The 13,503-nt window shown below is 39.5% G+C and overlaps 1 protein-coding gene across 16 annotated transcripts in view; it reads right to left on the bottom strand.

Annotated features, from left to right (window-relative positions):
* The window catches only part of LOC108034852 (protein alan shepard), a 129,075-nt gene that overhangs the window by 56,768 nt on the left and 58,804 nt on the right, over window positions 1-13,503 (bottom strand). For all 16 annotated transcript variants that reach the window (XR_007763755.1, XM_017110000.3, XM_017109990.3 and 13 more), the window contains one exon: window positions 5,997-6,332. Coding sequence is in view for 15 of the 16 variants with exons in the window: in XM_017110000.3 (XP_016965489.1) it covers window positions 5,997-6,332 (336 nt within the window). In the remaining variant the exon portion in view is untranslated. The remainder of the gene's footprint in view (window positions 1-5,996; window positions 6,333-13,503) is intronic.

Below are 13,503 nucleotides of genomic sequence, written 5' to 3'. Positions count from 1 at the left end.
TTATAATTTATTTACGGATCTAGAATGAAAATACTATAAATAGAATATAAATCTCTATATATTGGGTTAAGGAATTTCAGGGAAATTTAACTAAGCTCGTGAAATAAAACAATCACACTCGTTGATTAATCCGTAAAATGTGTGTGAAAGTGCTCGTCTCGCTTAATTGCAAACACATTTAAATGCACGCACCTCAGCCATTAATTAAATTGCATCTTAATTGATATATCCATACCATTTAAAATTTAAATAATTAATTTCGATAAATAAATACGCACAGCTATCGATCCGTTCGCCTTGCAACCGCTAAAGAATCGCCCGCCACTCGAATGCATCGCAATCAAATTTATTGCTACAGAAAAAAAAATAGTTCATTGGTAACAATTGAAGAGAAAAAGCCAGAAGCTGGAGGGGATTCCAGCGGACGCAGTGCAGCAACAGGAAGAGCAAAGTGGATGATATTACACACCAAACTGGATGAGCATGAAAGGGGTTTCAGAAGGGGGTAGATGGAAAACAGGCTAAGCATTTTGGGGTCACCGGATGAAAACGCCCCCACGGCATCCGCATCTGTGGCTTCCATTTCAATCTTTTTCCGTTTTTTTTTTCGCCTCCGTTCTTTTTTTTTTATTGAAATATTACCCCCGAGTCGACTGCACTTTGAACTTCCCACCCACGCCGAAGACTGCTGCAAAATGTCAAGTGTCAGCGAGGCTGGCCAGTTTTTGTGGGCCGCCGCCAAATGTCAGGATGCGTGGCACGTGCGGCTGCTACGGCAGTTGCAGCAGCAACATCGCTAGTTGCTGCCACACCAGCAACATCACCAACAGCAGCAGCAGCAGCAGCACAAGCAGCATCTGAAAAAGCAGCAGTGGCCTGTCACTTGCAGTTAAGTTCCATAATTTGCCAGACCAAGCCAACAACTTGGAGCCCAATGCCCCATTGCATTAGCCGCAGGCAGCTGTTGTGGCAGATGCTGCCATGCCTAAGGACCACAGCTTTAAGGACTCGTATCCAGAGGACACTCTGCTTAAGGTGCGGCACTGAGCTCTACACTATTTAGTTTTAATAGTTCACTTAATTGAACACAATATGGTTTCTGGGAGATATTTTAATAAATTTTCCATGCTTTGGGTCTGTTTAATAGGAAAAGTTCTTAAATTAAATAGGAAAAATTAAATAAATTATTTCATTTATAATAAACACAAATTATAATTTTTTGATAATGGCAAGTTTCTCATATAAAATGTGGCTATTTCACTTCTTTTTTGGAATTATTAAATCGGTATAGAGATCAACGAATAATTTTGGGTTATTCCACGTGGACTTCTTAAGAAGTACTTAATAAAAACAAATTTTATTTGCCTTTCTCCTACTTTTTTGTCGGTTTCTTTTAGTTTATTTTGCTGGGGGCTGGGGTTCGAAAGCCACATGTTTTCGGTCACTTGGTTAAGGCCTGTCCAGGCGGAGACGAACAGTTGTTGTGGCCTTCGTTCCACTGGTTTTCCGCCCGGCCAGCGGACAGCGGGGCGTATGCGTGATCTGGGCGGGGTCCTTTGTCCTTTGGCCTGTGTCCTTTACCCTGTTCTCGCCGTCGTTGCCTGTTTATTTGCATTGTTCGCAGGACATTCGCCCGCCGATGGTGAGATGGCCATGTTGGCGTGTGGCACTTGTGCACTTTGTCACTTTTGTTTTAACGCTTACGCTTTATTGAGTTAATCGCTTTATGTCCGGCATTTTCCCTCCTCTGTTTGCCTTTCTGCACTTTGCCAGCTCAGCTCTTTTAATTAATCCAGCAGTGGGAGATAGTTGCTGCTCGCCTTTACCCGCTTTTCCTGCTTTTCCAGCATTTCCCCTACCTGCATTGCTTTTCCAGCTGGTTTTAATCGCTACTCTTTCTCGTTGTTTGTCCCCATCTTTTTGGCAAATAAAGTTTAATGTGTTTTTATTGATTACATCAGTGCATGTCCGCCCCTCTGGCGCACCCCTCTTTTCTGTGGTCATTATATAAATACATACGCGTATCACCCAATAAAACTCCTCTTTTCCCTTTGGCCAGCTGGAATTTTGATTGAGCATGTTTGTTGATTTATGTGCGCCAGTTGTGGAATTTATGTGCGGTCATTGTGAAATCCAGCAGAAAAAACAATAAAAGCAGCCAAAGGAGAGAAATTAAATAAAACCGAAGCTCGTCCAAATAGTACGATAAACATTTCATTTAAAGTGCCCAAAAAAGTAATGTTAATTTTACATTAAATATGGGCGAAATAAAAATGGTTTCATAAATAATATCCCCTGCTTCTGCGGCGCAAAAGTATGCAACAGATTTTATATTACGGATTTAAGTGCTTGAATGGTCAATTTCAGGAGTTAATTGAAAAGTCTCGGGTTAATATGAACAGAAATTTGGTAGAGCTTGTAATTCACATTACTCTTTCAAGAGTGAATTGTATTGAAGATTACTGATTTAAATAGGCTTGTGTTTTACTGAGCACGGAAATGATTAACAATATTTTAATGCCCAATTATTTATTGACTCGGAGTGTTAAATCCTAAAGGTTGTTTACTTTGATTGAAGACTTTAAGAAATTAAATATTATACATATATTTACCATGTTAATTTGCCAAATATTAAATATTAAATATAACCATCCAACGAATCACTTATCATTTAATCCCAACTCTATTTATATTTAAATGCAAACTCCGAAGCTGAAACTAGCATTCAATTCCATTTTCCTTTTTATCCCCTTTTTGCGGCTTTAACAAAATTCGCTTCTATATTGAAAATTTCATAACTCCAGTTTGCAGAGCTTTGCATACGAAACGCAAGTTGATGATATATTATGTTGCATTTAGTTGCGACACATTTGCATAACACTCATACGACCTGTGAGCATCGCCAGCGACGGATGGAAAAGCTGAACGCTGAGGGATGGCTGTGGAATATGTAAATAGTATTTCAACAATAATTGCTTTTGAAGCCAAAGTGCCCAGAGATGCGTCGTCCAAGTGTCTTACCATGGCCCCCACAAATTCAATTTTCTCATGAGAGAGCAGACTGCTGCTCCTGGCAGCTAAAAATAATTATAATTTAAAACGGAATAAAATGCACAGGAATAACATTTACATTTATGCGTTTTCTGTCTTCTGCTTTTCTTGCGCTCAACGGAATACAATTCAAATTCAACAAGTTGGGGGATGGGTGCTTGTGGAAAACTAACGGAAGGAAAGCGGCAAAACGCTCTCAAGTGTGCAGATCTCAAAGGAGCCAACTGAATATACATGGACTGGTTTAAAATTAAACTAATGTTTATAGTTATTGCAAAACTATCCCAAGCTGCCCCAGAGAGCGGAACCAAGGGAGACGTTTCGTGTCCTCACAGAGCGGAAATGTAACTGAGCATTGAATAGCAATGAAGAAAACTGCACTGCACTGCACTCGCCGGCGATTGTAATGATGTCTTTCTCCACTGGATTTCCCTCCTATTTCCATCCTTTATTTTAGTTATGACAGGCAGGACTCGAAGGACATCTGGCCGGAGCCTGCTCCTCAGATTACAATCTTCTGTATTCTCAGGCCAAATGCATTTCCACTCAATAACTACCGACTTGAATATAAGGCCCGAAGACAATTGGAATTGGATTTTGCATTATAATAGACGGGGGATATGGGCTAAAGCCAAGTTAAATTGTATGACATGATAAAGAAAATGGTAGGAAGAATAAAATTCTTTATAGACACAATTTCGCTGCTAAATTATAAAAAAATAACTTTCATTAATGAGCCACATAAGTCAAACGGGTTTTAAATCAATTTGAAATGTAATTTCAGATGCCTAAAAGTAGCCAACAATATATTTTAATCTCACAAGATCAATGAATTCATTTATTCCTCAGATTAACGCATACTTTTAGGCACCGAAAAAACGAATACAAAATTGGCGCTATAAAGTCCATTAAAAGCACTGGCACTATTTAATTTTGTCAAGCCGCAATCCAGTCCCTCCATAATAAACTAATTATAATTAAAGCAAATGCCAGTTTTGTTTTGCCTGAGAATTTCACCCCTCAAACTTTTTAACCCAACATCAAGTGAGGGGAACAATTTGGGAAAACACAGAAAACGGCGCCGTGGGGCTAACGACACTCAAATCAAAAGCGATAATCTATGGCCCCCCGGCAAGAAAACCTTTCATAAAATACAGAAAAAAGAGGAGAACGAAATAAGTAGCCGCACTTTATATTTATGAGCAACATTCGCATGCAGCTTTAATGGCCATCGAACTGGAACTGGACAACAGGACCACGAAAGACGTCGACGATGACGATGACGCCCACAAAAAATACATTTCCTTTTTGGATTATTTAACTGCCATTGACGACGTTGAATGAATGAATGAATGGCTGGCTGACAGGAGGAAGGAGTCGAAAAGAGCGAAGCCAAGCAAATAGAAATAAAAGTAGGAGGCATGAACGTTGGCCCGCAGGCCACGAAAACCCAAGAAAAATGCAAGAATTTTCCGCCCTCGCTGAGAAAAAACTACCTGAGGGGGTGGTGGTGAGCGTTCGTTGTGTGACTGGTTATTTATTTGCTCGTTTATTTTCAGCACTTTTTCGGCGCATTTATTAGAAGTTGTTCTGCCTTCGGGCCAACTAAACCAAAAAGAAAATAAAGGGGTGGCAGAAAATAAAATACCAAAGACGAAAGAAAAACCTTCTTGAAAGGCTGCGCGAGTTTTCCTTTAACAGCTTTGCCCCTTCGAATTGAAAATCATTTGTAAATCAAATTGAAAACTCTGGCAAAGAGATAGCGCTATGCACATAACAAGCTTTGACGACGGGGTTGGTTGGTTGGCTGGCTGGTAAATTTGTCAGAAACAGCCAGCGAACATCATTCGTCATGATGATGGAGCCCCCCAGATCCAATCCCAATTCAATCGTTCTGCGCCATGGATTATATTTGCACAGCAGCGAACTTTTGAGCCCCCGAGGGCGGTGGGAAATAGCTGGGAAATGAGTCGGAGCCAGATAATGCTGATTAAGTCGATGGCACACAGGCGGCAGTTTCGACTTGTCAACTCTTATCCACGAAATTCTTAATTGTTCGTTATTAATGATGCTGCTGATACTGCGGCTATTCTCTGACTTTCAAATTGAAAATGACCGAGGGGGACGAACGGGCTCGACTTTGATGAATGTCCGAGTGTGAAAAACCGCAAGCAGGCTAATTGATTGCCCAAAGACTTGACTGGGATTTCAGTTCCTATGTTTCATCAACATAGGACACAAATCAAATCGTGGGCCATGCCAATTAATGTTGAGATAAAAGCTGTGTAAGTTAAGAGAATAAGACTCAAGGAGATAAACGTTTAAGATGAGACAAGAAGAATTTTAAGAAAAGTCTCTTTAGCTAAGGTGAGTGAGAATCGCGGAGGGAGGCTCTTAAGCTGGTGTGTAAGAGAATCGCAGAGAAAGGGCTTCAGTTAAGGAAAATAGGGATCAAGGATTTCGCTTAACTTAAACAAGAATCCAAGCACAGCACTTCAATCGCAAAACAGTGAGTGCCATAAATAAATTACTGCTTCAGCAATTCTCAATAAATGACAACCCTCTTCCACTTCTTCCCCGACTATCTGCTGTTTGTCAAACTGAGGAACTACACTTGACAGTCAATAAGTTGAAAGGAAATAAAAGCGCAGGGGAGAAGCAGCGATTTAATAGAGGTAGTTCTTGGAAGTGTAAAAACACTTCAGTTCCATTTGCCTTCTGATGGACGCACATAAATTTTCGATTATGCGCACCATTAGACACGAATTGAGGAATTCATCAAAGCGGATTTTTGGGCCTCCTTTTGTGATGGAAATTTTGCAGGTCCTGCTGTCTTTTAACTTGATAATGGTTTTGGAAAATATTGTAAAGTATATAAAGGGTATATTTGCAAGGGCTCGATTTGTCTATTCTACTGTACGAGTATAGTTAAGTCTGGTACTCACCGTGGTTGTGGCCGGTGTGGTGGCCGTGTGCGGCGTGTAGGCGGCATATGCCGGCTGGGGCAGCGGCGCCGTGTAGCGGTAGGCTGCCTGCTGGGCAACAGCGGCGGCAGCTGCGGCAGCGGCCGGGGCATAGCCCTGCGGGGTCCAGCTGGCGGCGCCGCGGTACGGAGCACCGGCGGCCAGGGCGGCGCCAGCGGCAGCGGCTGCGGGACTTGTCATGGCCGGTGGCCGCTGGGGGAGGGCGCCCTTGAGTGCGACGGCTGAGGCGGTGAGCGGGGCGCCGGGGAAGGCGCTGCGCGGTGTTGGCGGTGCGGCGGCGGCGCTAGACGAGCTCCCCTAAAAGGTATAAAAAACGGGTCATTAATTAAAGTACTTACAAATTTTAAGGAGCATTAAATATGGTGTAATATATAAAATCGATATAATATCCACACATGTGTTCTTTTCAGGTGATAAAAATATTAGAATTTCTTTCACAAGTTATAAGGGCCATACAAATTGTATTGTGAAAAAAGTCTACCTCCATAGAGTCATTAAGGTGGGCGATATGGAGCGGACATTGCTAGGGTTTTCCACTGTGCGGTTTAGTTTCGGCATAAATAATCTGGTTTGCACGGGGTTTTTGTTCCGACGTAAATAAAACCGCAGAGCGGCAGCTGCGGCCCGACTGTAAAGCTTTTGTTTACCGCTAGAAAAACCGCCTGACATCCGTTCTAATGCACACATGGTATAGGCAGTGCATATGAATTATGGCAGAGGGAGATTTTGTTTTATTGAGTGCCAGTTGCGCATTCATTGCAAAACGATAATAAAAAGGGATAGATGGAAAAAACTATGGACTATGGTATTAATACTCTGTAACATTTCAAGGAGTGAAAAATTCAACAGGATATTAATAGTAATTGCAATTAATCTATATATTTTCAAAGCAATTACTAAATTAAATATTTCAACTCCTGTCAAAAAAATGTACATTCGAACTTATAAATAAATCGTATTTAAAGAACTACAGTTTTACTAAATAGGACCCTTTAAGAAATGTATAGATACAATATTGTAAAGAAAATCAATTACCCTGCTTCCTGCAGGAACACCCAAAGTCCCTCAATGCAACCCCAAAGGGTTCTTTCAAGAAAACAAGAGGGTATCTATACAGAAACATGCCTGCTATAAATAATTCCCGCCCAACTCCCAGTTCAGCGGAATGTATGGGATGGATCTCCACATAACAGGGCGGTGGGCGTGGACAGATGCAACAGTCGCCGGGTGTCCTTGCTGCCGGGTCGCTTCCTGTGCGAGTGTGTGCTCCAGTTTTGCATTGCAAATGCATTTGTTGCTTTGGGCCATTTTCTGTTTTTCCTTTTTTTTTTACCCACTCACTCCCCCAGCAGTTCTTTGGGGTCACTTGGCATAAACACAAATAAACGCGCCTCTGTGGTTCACATATAAAAATTTATATTCCACTGAAATATACAAGGTGAAAAATGTGATGTTTTGGGGGATTTCCTCACTGACGTTTCGCCGAATCTTTCGTGGCATAAACAAAACCAAAAAAAGGAGGAGAAATGCCAAAAACGGAAACAAACGAGCTCCGCCATTTTTATTTTCGGCCTGATTGAGGTAGGAAGGAACTCGTGTGTGTGTATGTCCTGGTTTCTAAAAAGGATTCAGCTGGAGCCTTGCGTGCTGTCGCTGATTTTCCAATTGCAAAATATGGCAAATATTTGATTTTCAGTTTGTTTTTCACCCCATTTTTCCACATTTTTCTCTCACTCAGTCGATTTTGGTTTTCTTTTTTTGAGGCGGCTTCACGTTTTTCAGTTAATTTTCGTGGGCACGCAATTCGAATGCGGTTTGCGGGAACTGAAGGCTGAGCTGTGGGCGCCTGTAATTTGGCAGTTAAATGGCAGAGAACGAGTAATAATGGTTTGCCATTCGAATTGGATTGGAGGACGAGGACGACGACGTGTGTGTTTGCCGAGTGGAAAAAGTGGAAAGTGGGGTAATAAACGTGAAGGGCGGCCTGGGAAAATATGCATTCGAAAATCGAGGGAGGCGTGACAGCATTTTGACATAAACTTCAGCCTAAAGAATTGGATTTTTCAAGCAAATGTACGTGGTGGCTGAAGGAAAGGTGAGCCATTATACATGCTAGTTTGTCCATCGAAAATCTTCTTTTATTTACTTTTTATTAAAATAAAAAATTATTTTTTTTAATTCCCATTTGTAATAACAAATATTTTCATTTCACTCTTCAAAGATAATTCAAAGTTTTAAAATATTTATGGCTTTAAAAACGTTCCAAGAGTCACAAAACGTAAAGATTTAAAGCCGTTTGTCTTGCATCCTTTTTTTTGGCAATACCATCCATATAATAAGCCAAAAAGTAGGCCTCCGAAATCCTGTACAAATTGCCAACACATTGACACCATAGATTTTCCTTAAAAGTTGACTCCACATCCATTTACCCATCACATTCCCCATTTATTGCGATTTTGCCCCAGGCACATGACAGGCTGAAACACCACCATTCCGTACCACCCATCAATTGCCTTCGGTGGGTCATAAAATGGAATAGCCAAACATTTTAAGCGCACAAATGCTATAAATTTAAGCCGCTAAATTAGACACGTTTGGCACATTGAGCCAAGCCCCGCACATAAGCAGAAAGGCGCACACACACACACCTCAGAAAAATACCCACCCAACCCAACGGCCACCGAAAATAATCATAAAGGTAATTATTTTATCGTTCGTTCAAATTCGCTTAATTTTAAGGCTGACTGCAACGACGTCTGGCGGCTGGAAAAATTTCTCTACACAGGTACTTCAATGTGTATATAAAGGTATATATAAATGAAAAGCTAATGGAAAATATGAAGCCTAGGAAGCCTGGCCTACATCCTCCAGCCTTAATGGGCAGCTGTGGCTGTTTACGGCGAGAAAAAAGGAACGAGAATAGGAACGAGGACGTGATTAATTACCAAATTGGGAGCCATTATCGCGTGCACTTCGAGGGTGTTTGTAAAGTTTTTCCAACTCACGCACACACACAGGTACACAGGGAAAAATTGGGTAATTTTCATGGTGGCAGTAAAAAAATCGAATATAATTTTTGCTTATATTTAAAAGGTTTTATTAAAAGTTTTGTATAATTCTTAGATTATTTAGTATTTATTTAGTATTTTGAATTATAGAATTTTTTTTAGTATTTTGTAATGGAGTATTTTGAACTTTATAATATATTAGTATTTGTTTTTTTTTTAGGATTAGTTTATTTAGCTAAATCATACAACAATATAATACTGTTAATACAGATTTAAAATTAATTTTTAGTTATCAGTATTATATCCCTTAGTCAATAGAGTATTCCAATTAATTTCAGTACATAAAAGGCACGTAATTTGGTCGTGTCTTAAACATTTCTGTTGACGCTTTTGTTCTATATTCTATTACCCCGAAAACTGCTCTACTCTGTTATTGGTGTTCGCTTAATTTTTATGCAAAAAACGTTTCGTTTTGGTCCTTTCAGCCGGTATCCAGCGCTAGTCCTTCCTGGGGCAAAATCAAGCGCAAAATATTAATGATAATAATTTATTACCAACTGACAGGTGGAGAGACAACAGGAGGCACGCAGATGGGTGGGGGTCTATTGGGGTTTTGGGGGTTTCTGCGGAGTTGCTATATGGGGCGGCTATCCTCTGATAAACGCTTTGTGATTAGCGGTCGTTGTTGCTGGTTTAGCTTCGTCGCTACGACGTGGAGCGAGCCTTTGTCATTTTTATTGTCATTTTTTGAAAATTTATGCGCAAATTCGATTTTGCTGCGGGCGGATGAAAATACGTGAGTGGGGATAGCGTTAATAGCAGAATGGGGAGTGAGAAGAGTCTGGAATTCCCAGAATACTTTAAGAAGAATGGGGAGTGAGGAGAGTCTGGAATTCCCAGAATACTTTAAGAAGAATGAAGAATTTGAATAAGAAAAAAATACCAAAAATTTAATTAAATTCAATGAAACGGAGATGATTAATATGAAAATTTGTTGAAAAGGAATTTTTTTTAATATTTTTTGAAAAATTGGTAAATGACAATATTTGGTATGTACTGCTTTAATATTTATTTTTCAGTACCTTTTTTGAACACAATTTAAATACCGACGAATTATTTTAAAAAAAGACCTTTTTAAAAGACATAATGTTTTTTTAACAACAATTATGTATTTTTTACAATCCACAATCTACAATGTTTAAAAAACATTTCTACCCTTCAACTTTAATAGCCATTCATGAAATTTTCAAATTACTTAATGCAAAATCTGGTTGTATGGCAGATGAAAAAAATGCAGATGAAAAACTGCAAACAAAACTGGGACTCGGCTCACGACTCACTTGCACCAAAAAAGCGACAAAGGTGGAAAAGCATAAAACAATAAAATATTTGCATTTTCCTCAAGAAATGTTTGCACACACTCATAGACAGACGCACACACAAACACACACAGACAGATGTCTCTTTGTATAATTCATATTTTCCAACCACTTATTGTTTAAACTAAATAAAGCAAAAACTTTTTCCATAATTAAAACCGACGGCAGTGGCGGAGGCAACAACAACAGCCAGGTCTCGGGGGAGGTGAAATGGGTTTTTTACGGGGGGTTGAAAAGGGGGCAGTGGGCGTGTGTAGGCGCAAGAGCGGAAAACAAAAGGATTTTCCTTCATTTTGTTGCTGCCTTTTAGGCGCAAAATTTTCGCTTATTTTTTCCGGACTTTTGCCTATTTTAATTCTATGCGGTAAATTAAATTTTCGTATTGTCCCATGACCAACCACCCACGCCCACCCCCTCTTATTTTCCCGTTTTCCCTGCATAAAAATTCACGAGTGAAAGCGCTTAAGGGATGAGTGGGCGTGGCAATGGTCGGAATACATATAGACAAGACTCGAGGGCTAAAAATAGGCAGAGCTGCAAAGAAGAAAAGCTGCAGCTAAAAATGAAAATGAGGCGCATCGCAATGCCGCCTTTCATGAGTGTATGAGTGCATATATGATATGCAACTTTTCCTGCCTATTTTGCATATTTTTCTATGACTTTCGCATAAGGGGGAGAAAGGGAAAGCCTCGCTGATTCTTTTTCGAAATGATTTTATTTATGCTTTTTCTGCCTTGCGGAAGGGATGAGGAATATGGGTATGCATATGCATGGCTTGCAAATGAAACAAAAAATCTTACTTGCAGAGTAGACAACTCTGTCACTATTTGTTGTTTCGAAAATTTTATGCAAACATTTAGCAAATTGAATTTAAATTTTGTATACATTTTGTGGCTTATGGAATACCCTAAGTATATAAGAACTGTTTACTTAGTTTTTAATGGATTTGCTGTACAGAATAGTTATAAAGTGGCTAAAAATATATTTTTTTAATGTTATAAAAAAATAAAGAATATTTGAGTTATCAAATTAAATTAAAGAATTATTACATTTATTATTAGACCAATTAATTTATGCTGTTATATTAATATTTGCCAGTTTATTTTTCATGCCGGGCTAAGCTAAAAAACCCAAAAAAAAAATCAATCACATAATTCACTTTCCAAAATAGGGTCGTAAAATAAGCTTTTGCGCAACTAAAACGACTATAAAACAAGCGAATCCAAAATGTCTACAATTGCCATTATGCAAAATGATAAAATGGGGGGCCTGGGAGAACGCTCCCAACGGATCAAGATTACCATTCGGACGGATGAATGGATGGCCGGATGGATGACCAGGGGGAGGCAATCCATCTTGGGGCGTTTCTGTTTTATGAGCACGTGGCAAGTAAGGCATAAAAGTGGACGGGGGCCCAGGTACCTCGGAAAATGCGAGAGGCACCCAAGGAAATTCACTCTGCGAAGCGTGCAAGTTTTATGTTAACATCATAAACGATAATATATTACATTGCACGACAACATTAGGCAGAGATCCCCAGGAAAAATCTCATGCGGTGAGGGAAAAACAAAAAAACACGGACAGGATATTTCCCTTTGCGCCCGCCTGTGCAATAATCAATTTAAAATTTTCCACGCCTTTCGCGTTGCCAACAAATTTTCATTAAATGTTACAACCCAGCAGCGCAAAAAAGCGTCTTAAGCAGCAAGAAATCCAATAAAATGAACGAGTTGAAATGCCGTCCTTGGGGGTTGGGAAATTGGGTGGAAAGGCTTAGCTGCCACTGATTTGAACACATTTTTCTCCAGCTTATTTCTTTTTTTCTGTATTTTGGGTGCGCCAAAACAACACAACGCACAACAAAAACAATTGCAGACGACAGCGACAAAAGAACGAAACAACATAAAAAATGACATTTACGACAAAATTACATTTCCAGCAGTCAAAACGAGGGAAAAGGGGTTTTTTTTGGGCCGAAAGCTCGGGGTGTTAGGTGAGGAAAATACGTCTAAGCCTTTAACGCCTTTTGGGCCGCACCAGCAGTCAAAACAACAAAACAGTGCGGAAAAAATCGAGCGGGAAAATGAAGAAACTTTTGCACTAAGTGATTTCGTACGGCGGGGAAAGAAAACTTAGGAAACAGATGTTTTCCGGGTTATTTATGCCTATATTTTATTTGTATCGTGCAAATTCAGCAAAATGCCATTAGGCCTGGATATACACTGTACATCAAAAAATAGAACTAATTTAAAAAAAATGGTTGTTATATAAAATATATAGTAGATTTTATTTTTATACTTTTATACATTTCATTTGTATACTTTAGTACGACTTAAAAATTTATGTAAATTTACTATACATTTAAGCATATTTTGGTGAATTAATTTGGGTAAGTTTCGATCATTCAACTCAATAGAAATAAACAGATTTCTATGTTGGCTAATCCCCACATTACCAAATAATTTATGATAAACATGCTTTAACCATATAAAATATATAAAGCAGAATTTATTTTTGAATTTCCGAAAATTCCCATAACCATGTTAGCTTTAATGCCTTTTGCTCGCACAGCGAAACAAATCGAATTTTGTGCTAGAATATTTTTCATTTAATGCAAATTTAATTTTGTTTCGTCAAAAATCGAACACGGGTTCTGCATTTATGCACTGGCCCCCAAAATGCAATTTAGTAATTTAACCTTTCGCTGGCCAAATGGGAATTTCGACAGTGGAAAACAATTTACCAAATATTCACGTCCCGAGCGCTCTCTCGATTTTCCCTGGGCATCCTGCAATTGTTATTTATTTTAGGCCCAGCCGTAAAATTACATTTCACTTGTAGTTATGTAGTTTTGCCTGCCACCGACTGGACGTGGGCCAACTTTTGTTAATAAATTCAAATGCAACTGGCAAATGCAATGCAGTTGGCGAGGGTCGAAGGGAAATGGCGAACTTATGCCGGTCAGGCAGGCAGGCACGACTCATTTAAGCCATCATTTAAGCGCCCTTTCAGCGGTCACGTAAGCATCATAAATTCCGAAAAACCCCACCGACTTTGGGAAAACTTTTTCACCCCCAAGCG

Source organism: Drosophila biarmipes, chromosome 3L (genome assembly GCF_025231255.1).
Source record: "Drosophila biarmipes strain raj3 chromosome 3L, RU_DBia_V1.1, whole genome shotgun sequence".
Lineage (NCBI taxonomy): Eukaryota > Metazoa > Arthropoda > Insecta > Diptera > Drosophilidae > Drosophila > Drosophila biarmipes.
The sequence above is the reverse complement of the archived record's forward strand: the minus strand, read 5'-3'. Positions and strand labels throughout refer to the sequence as shown.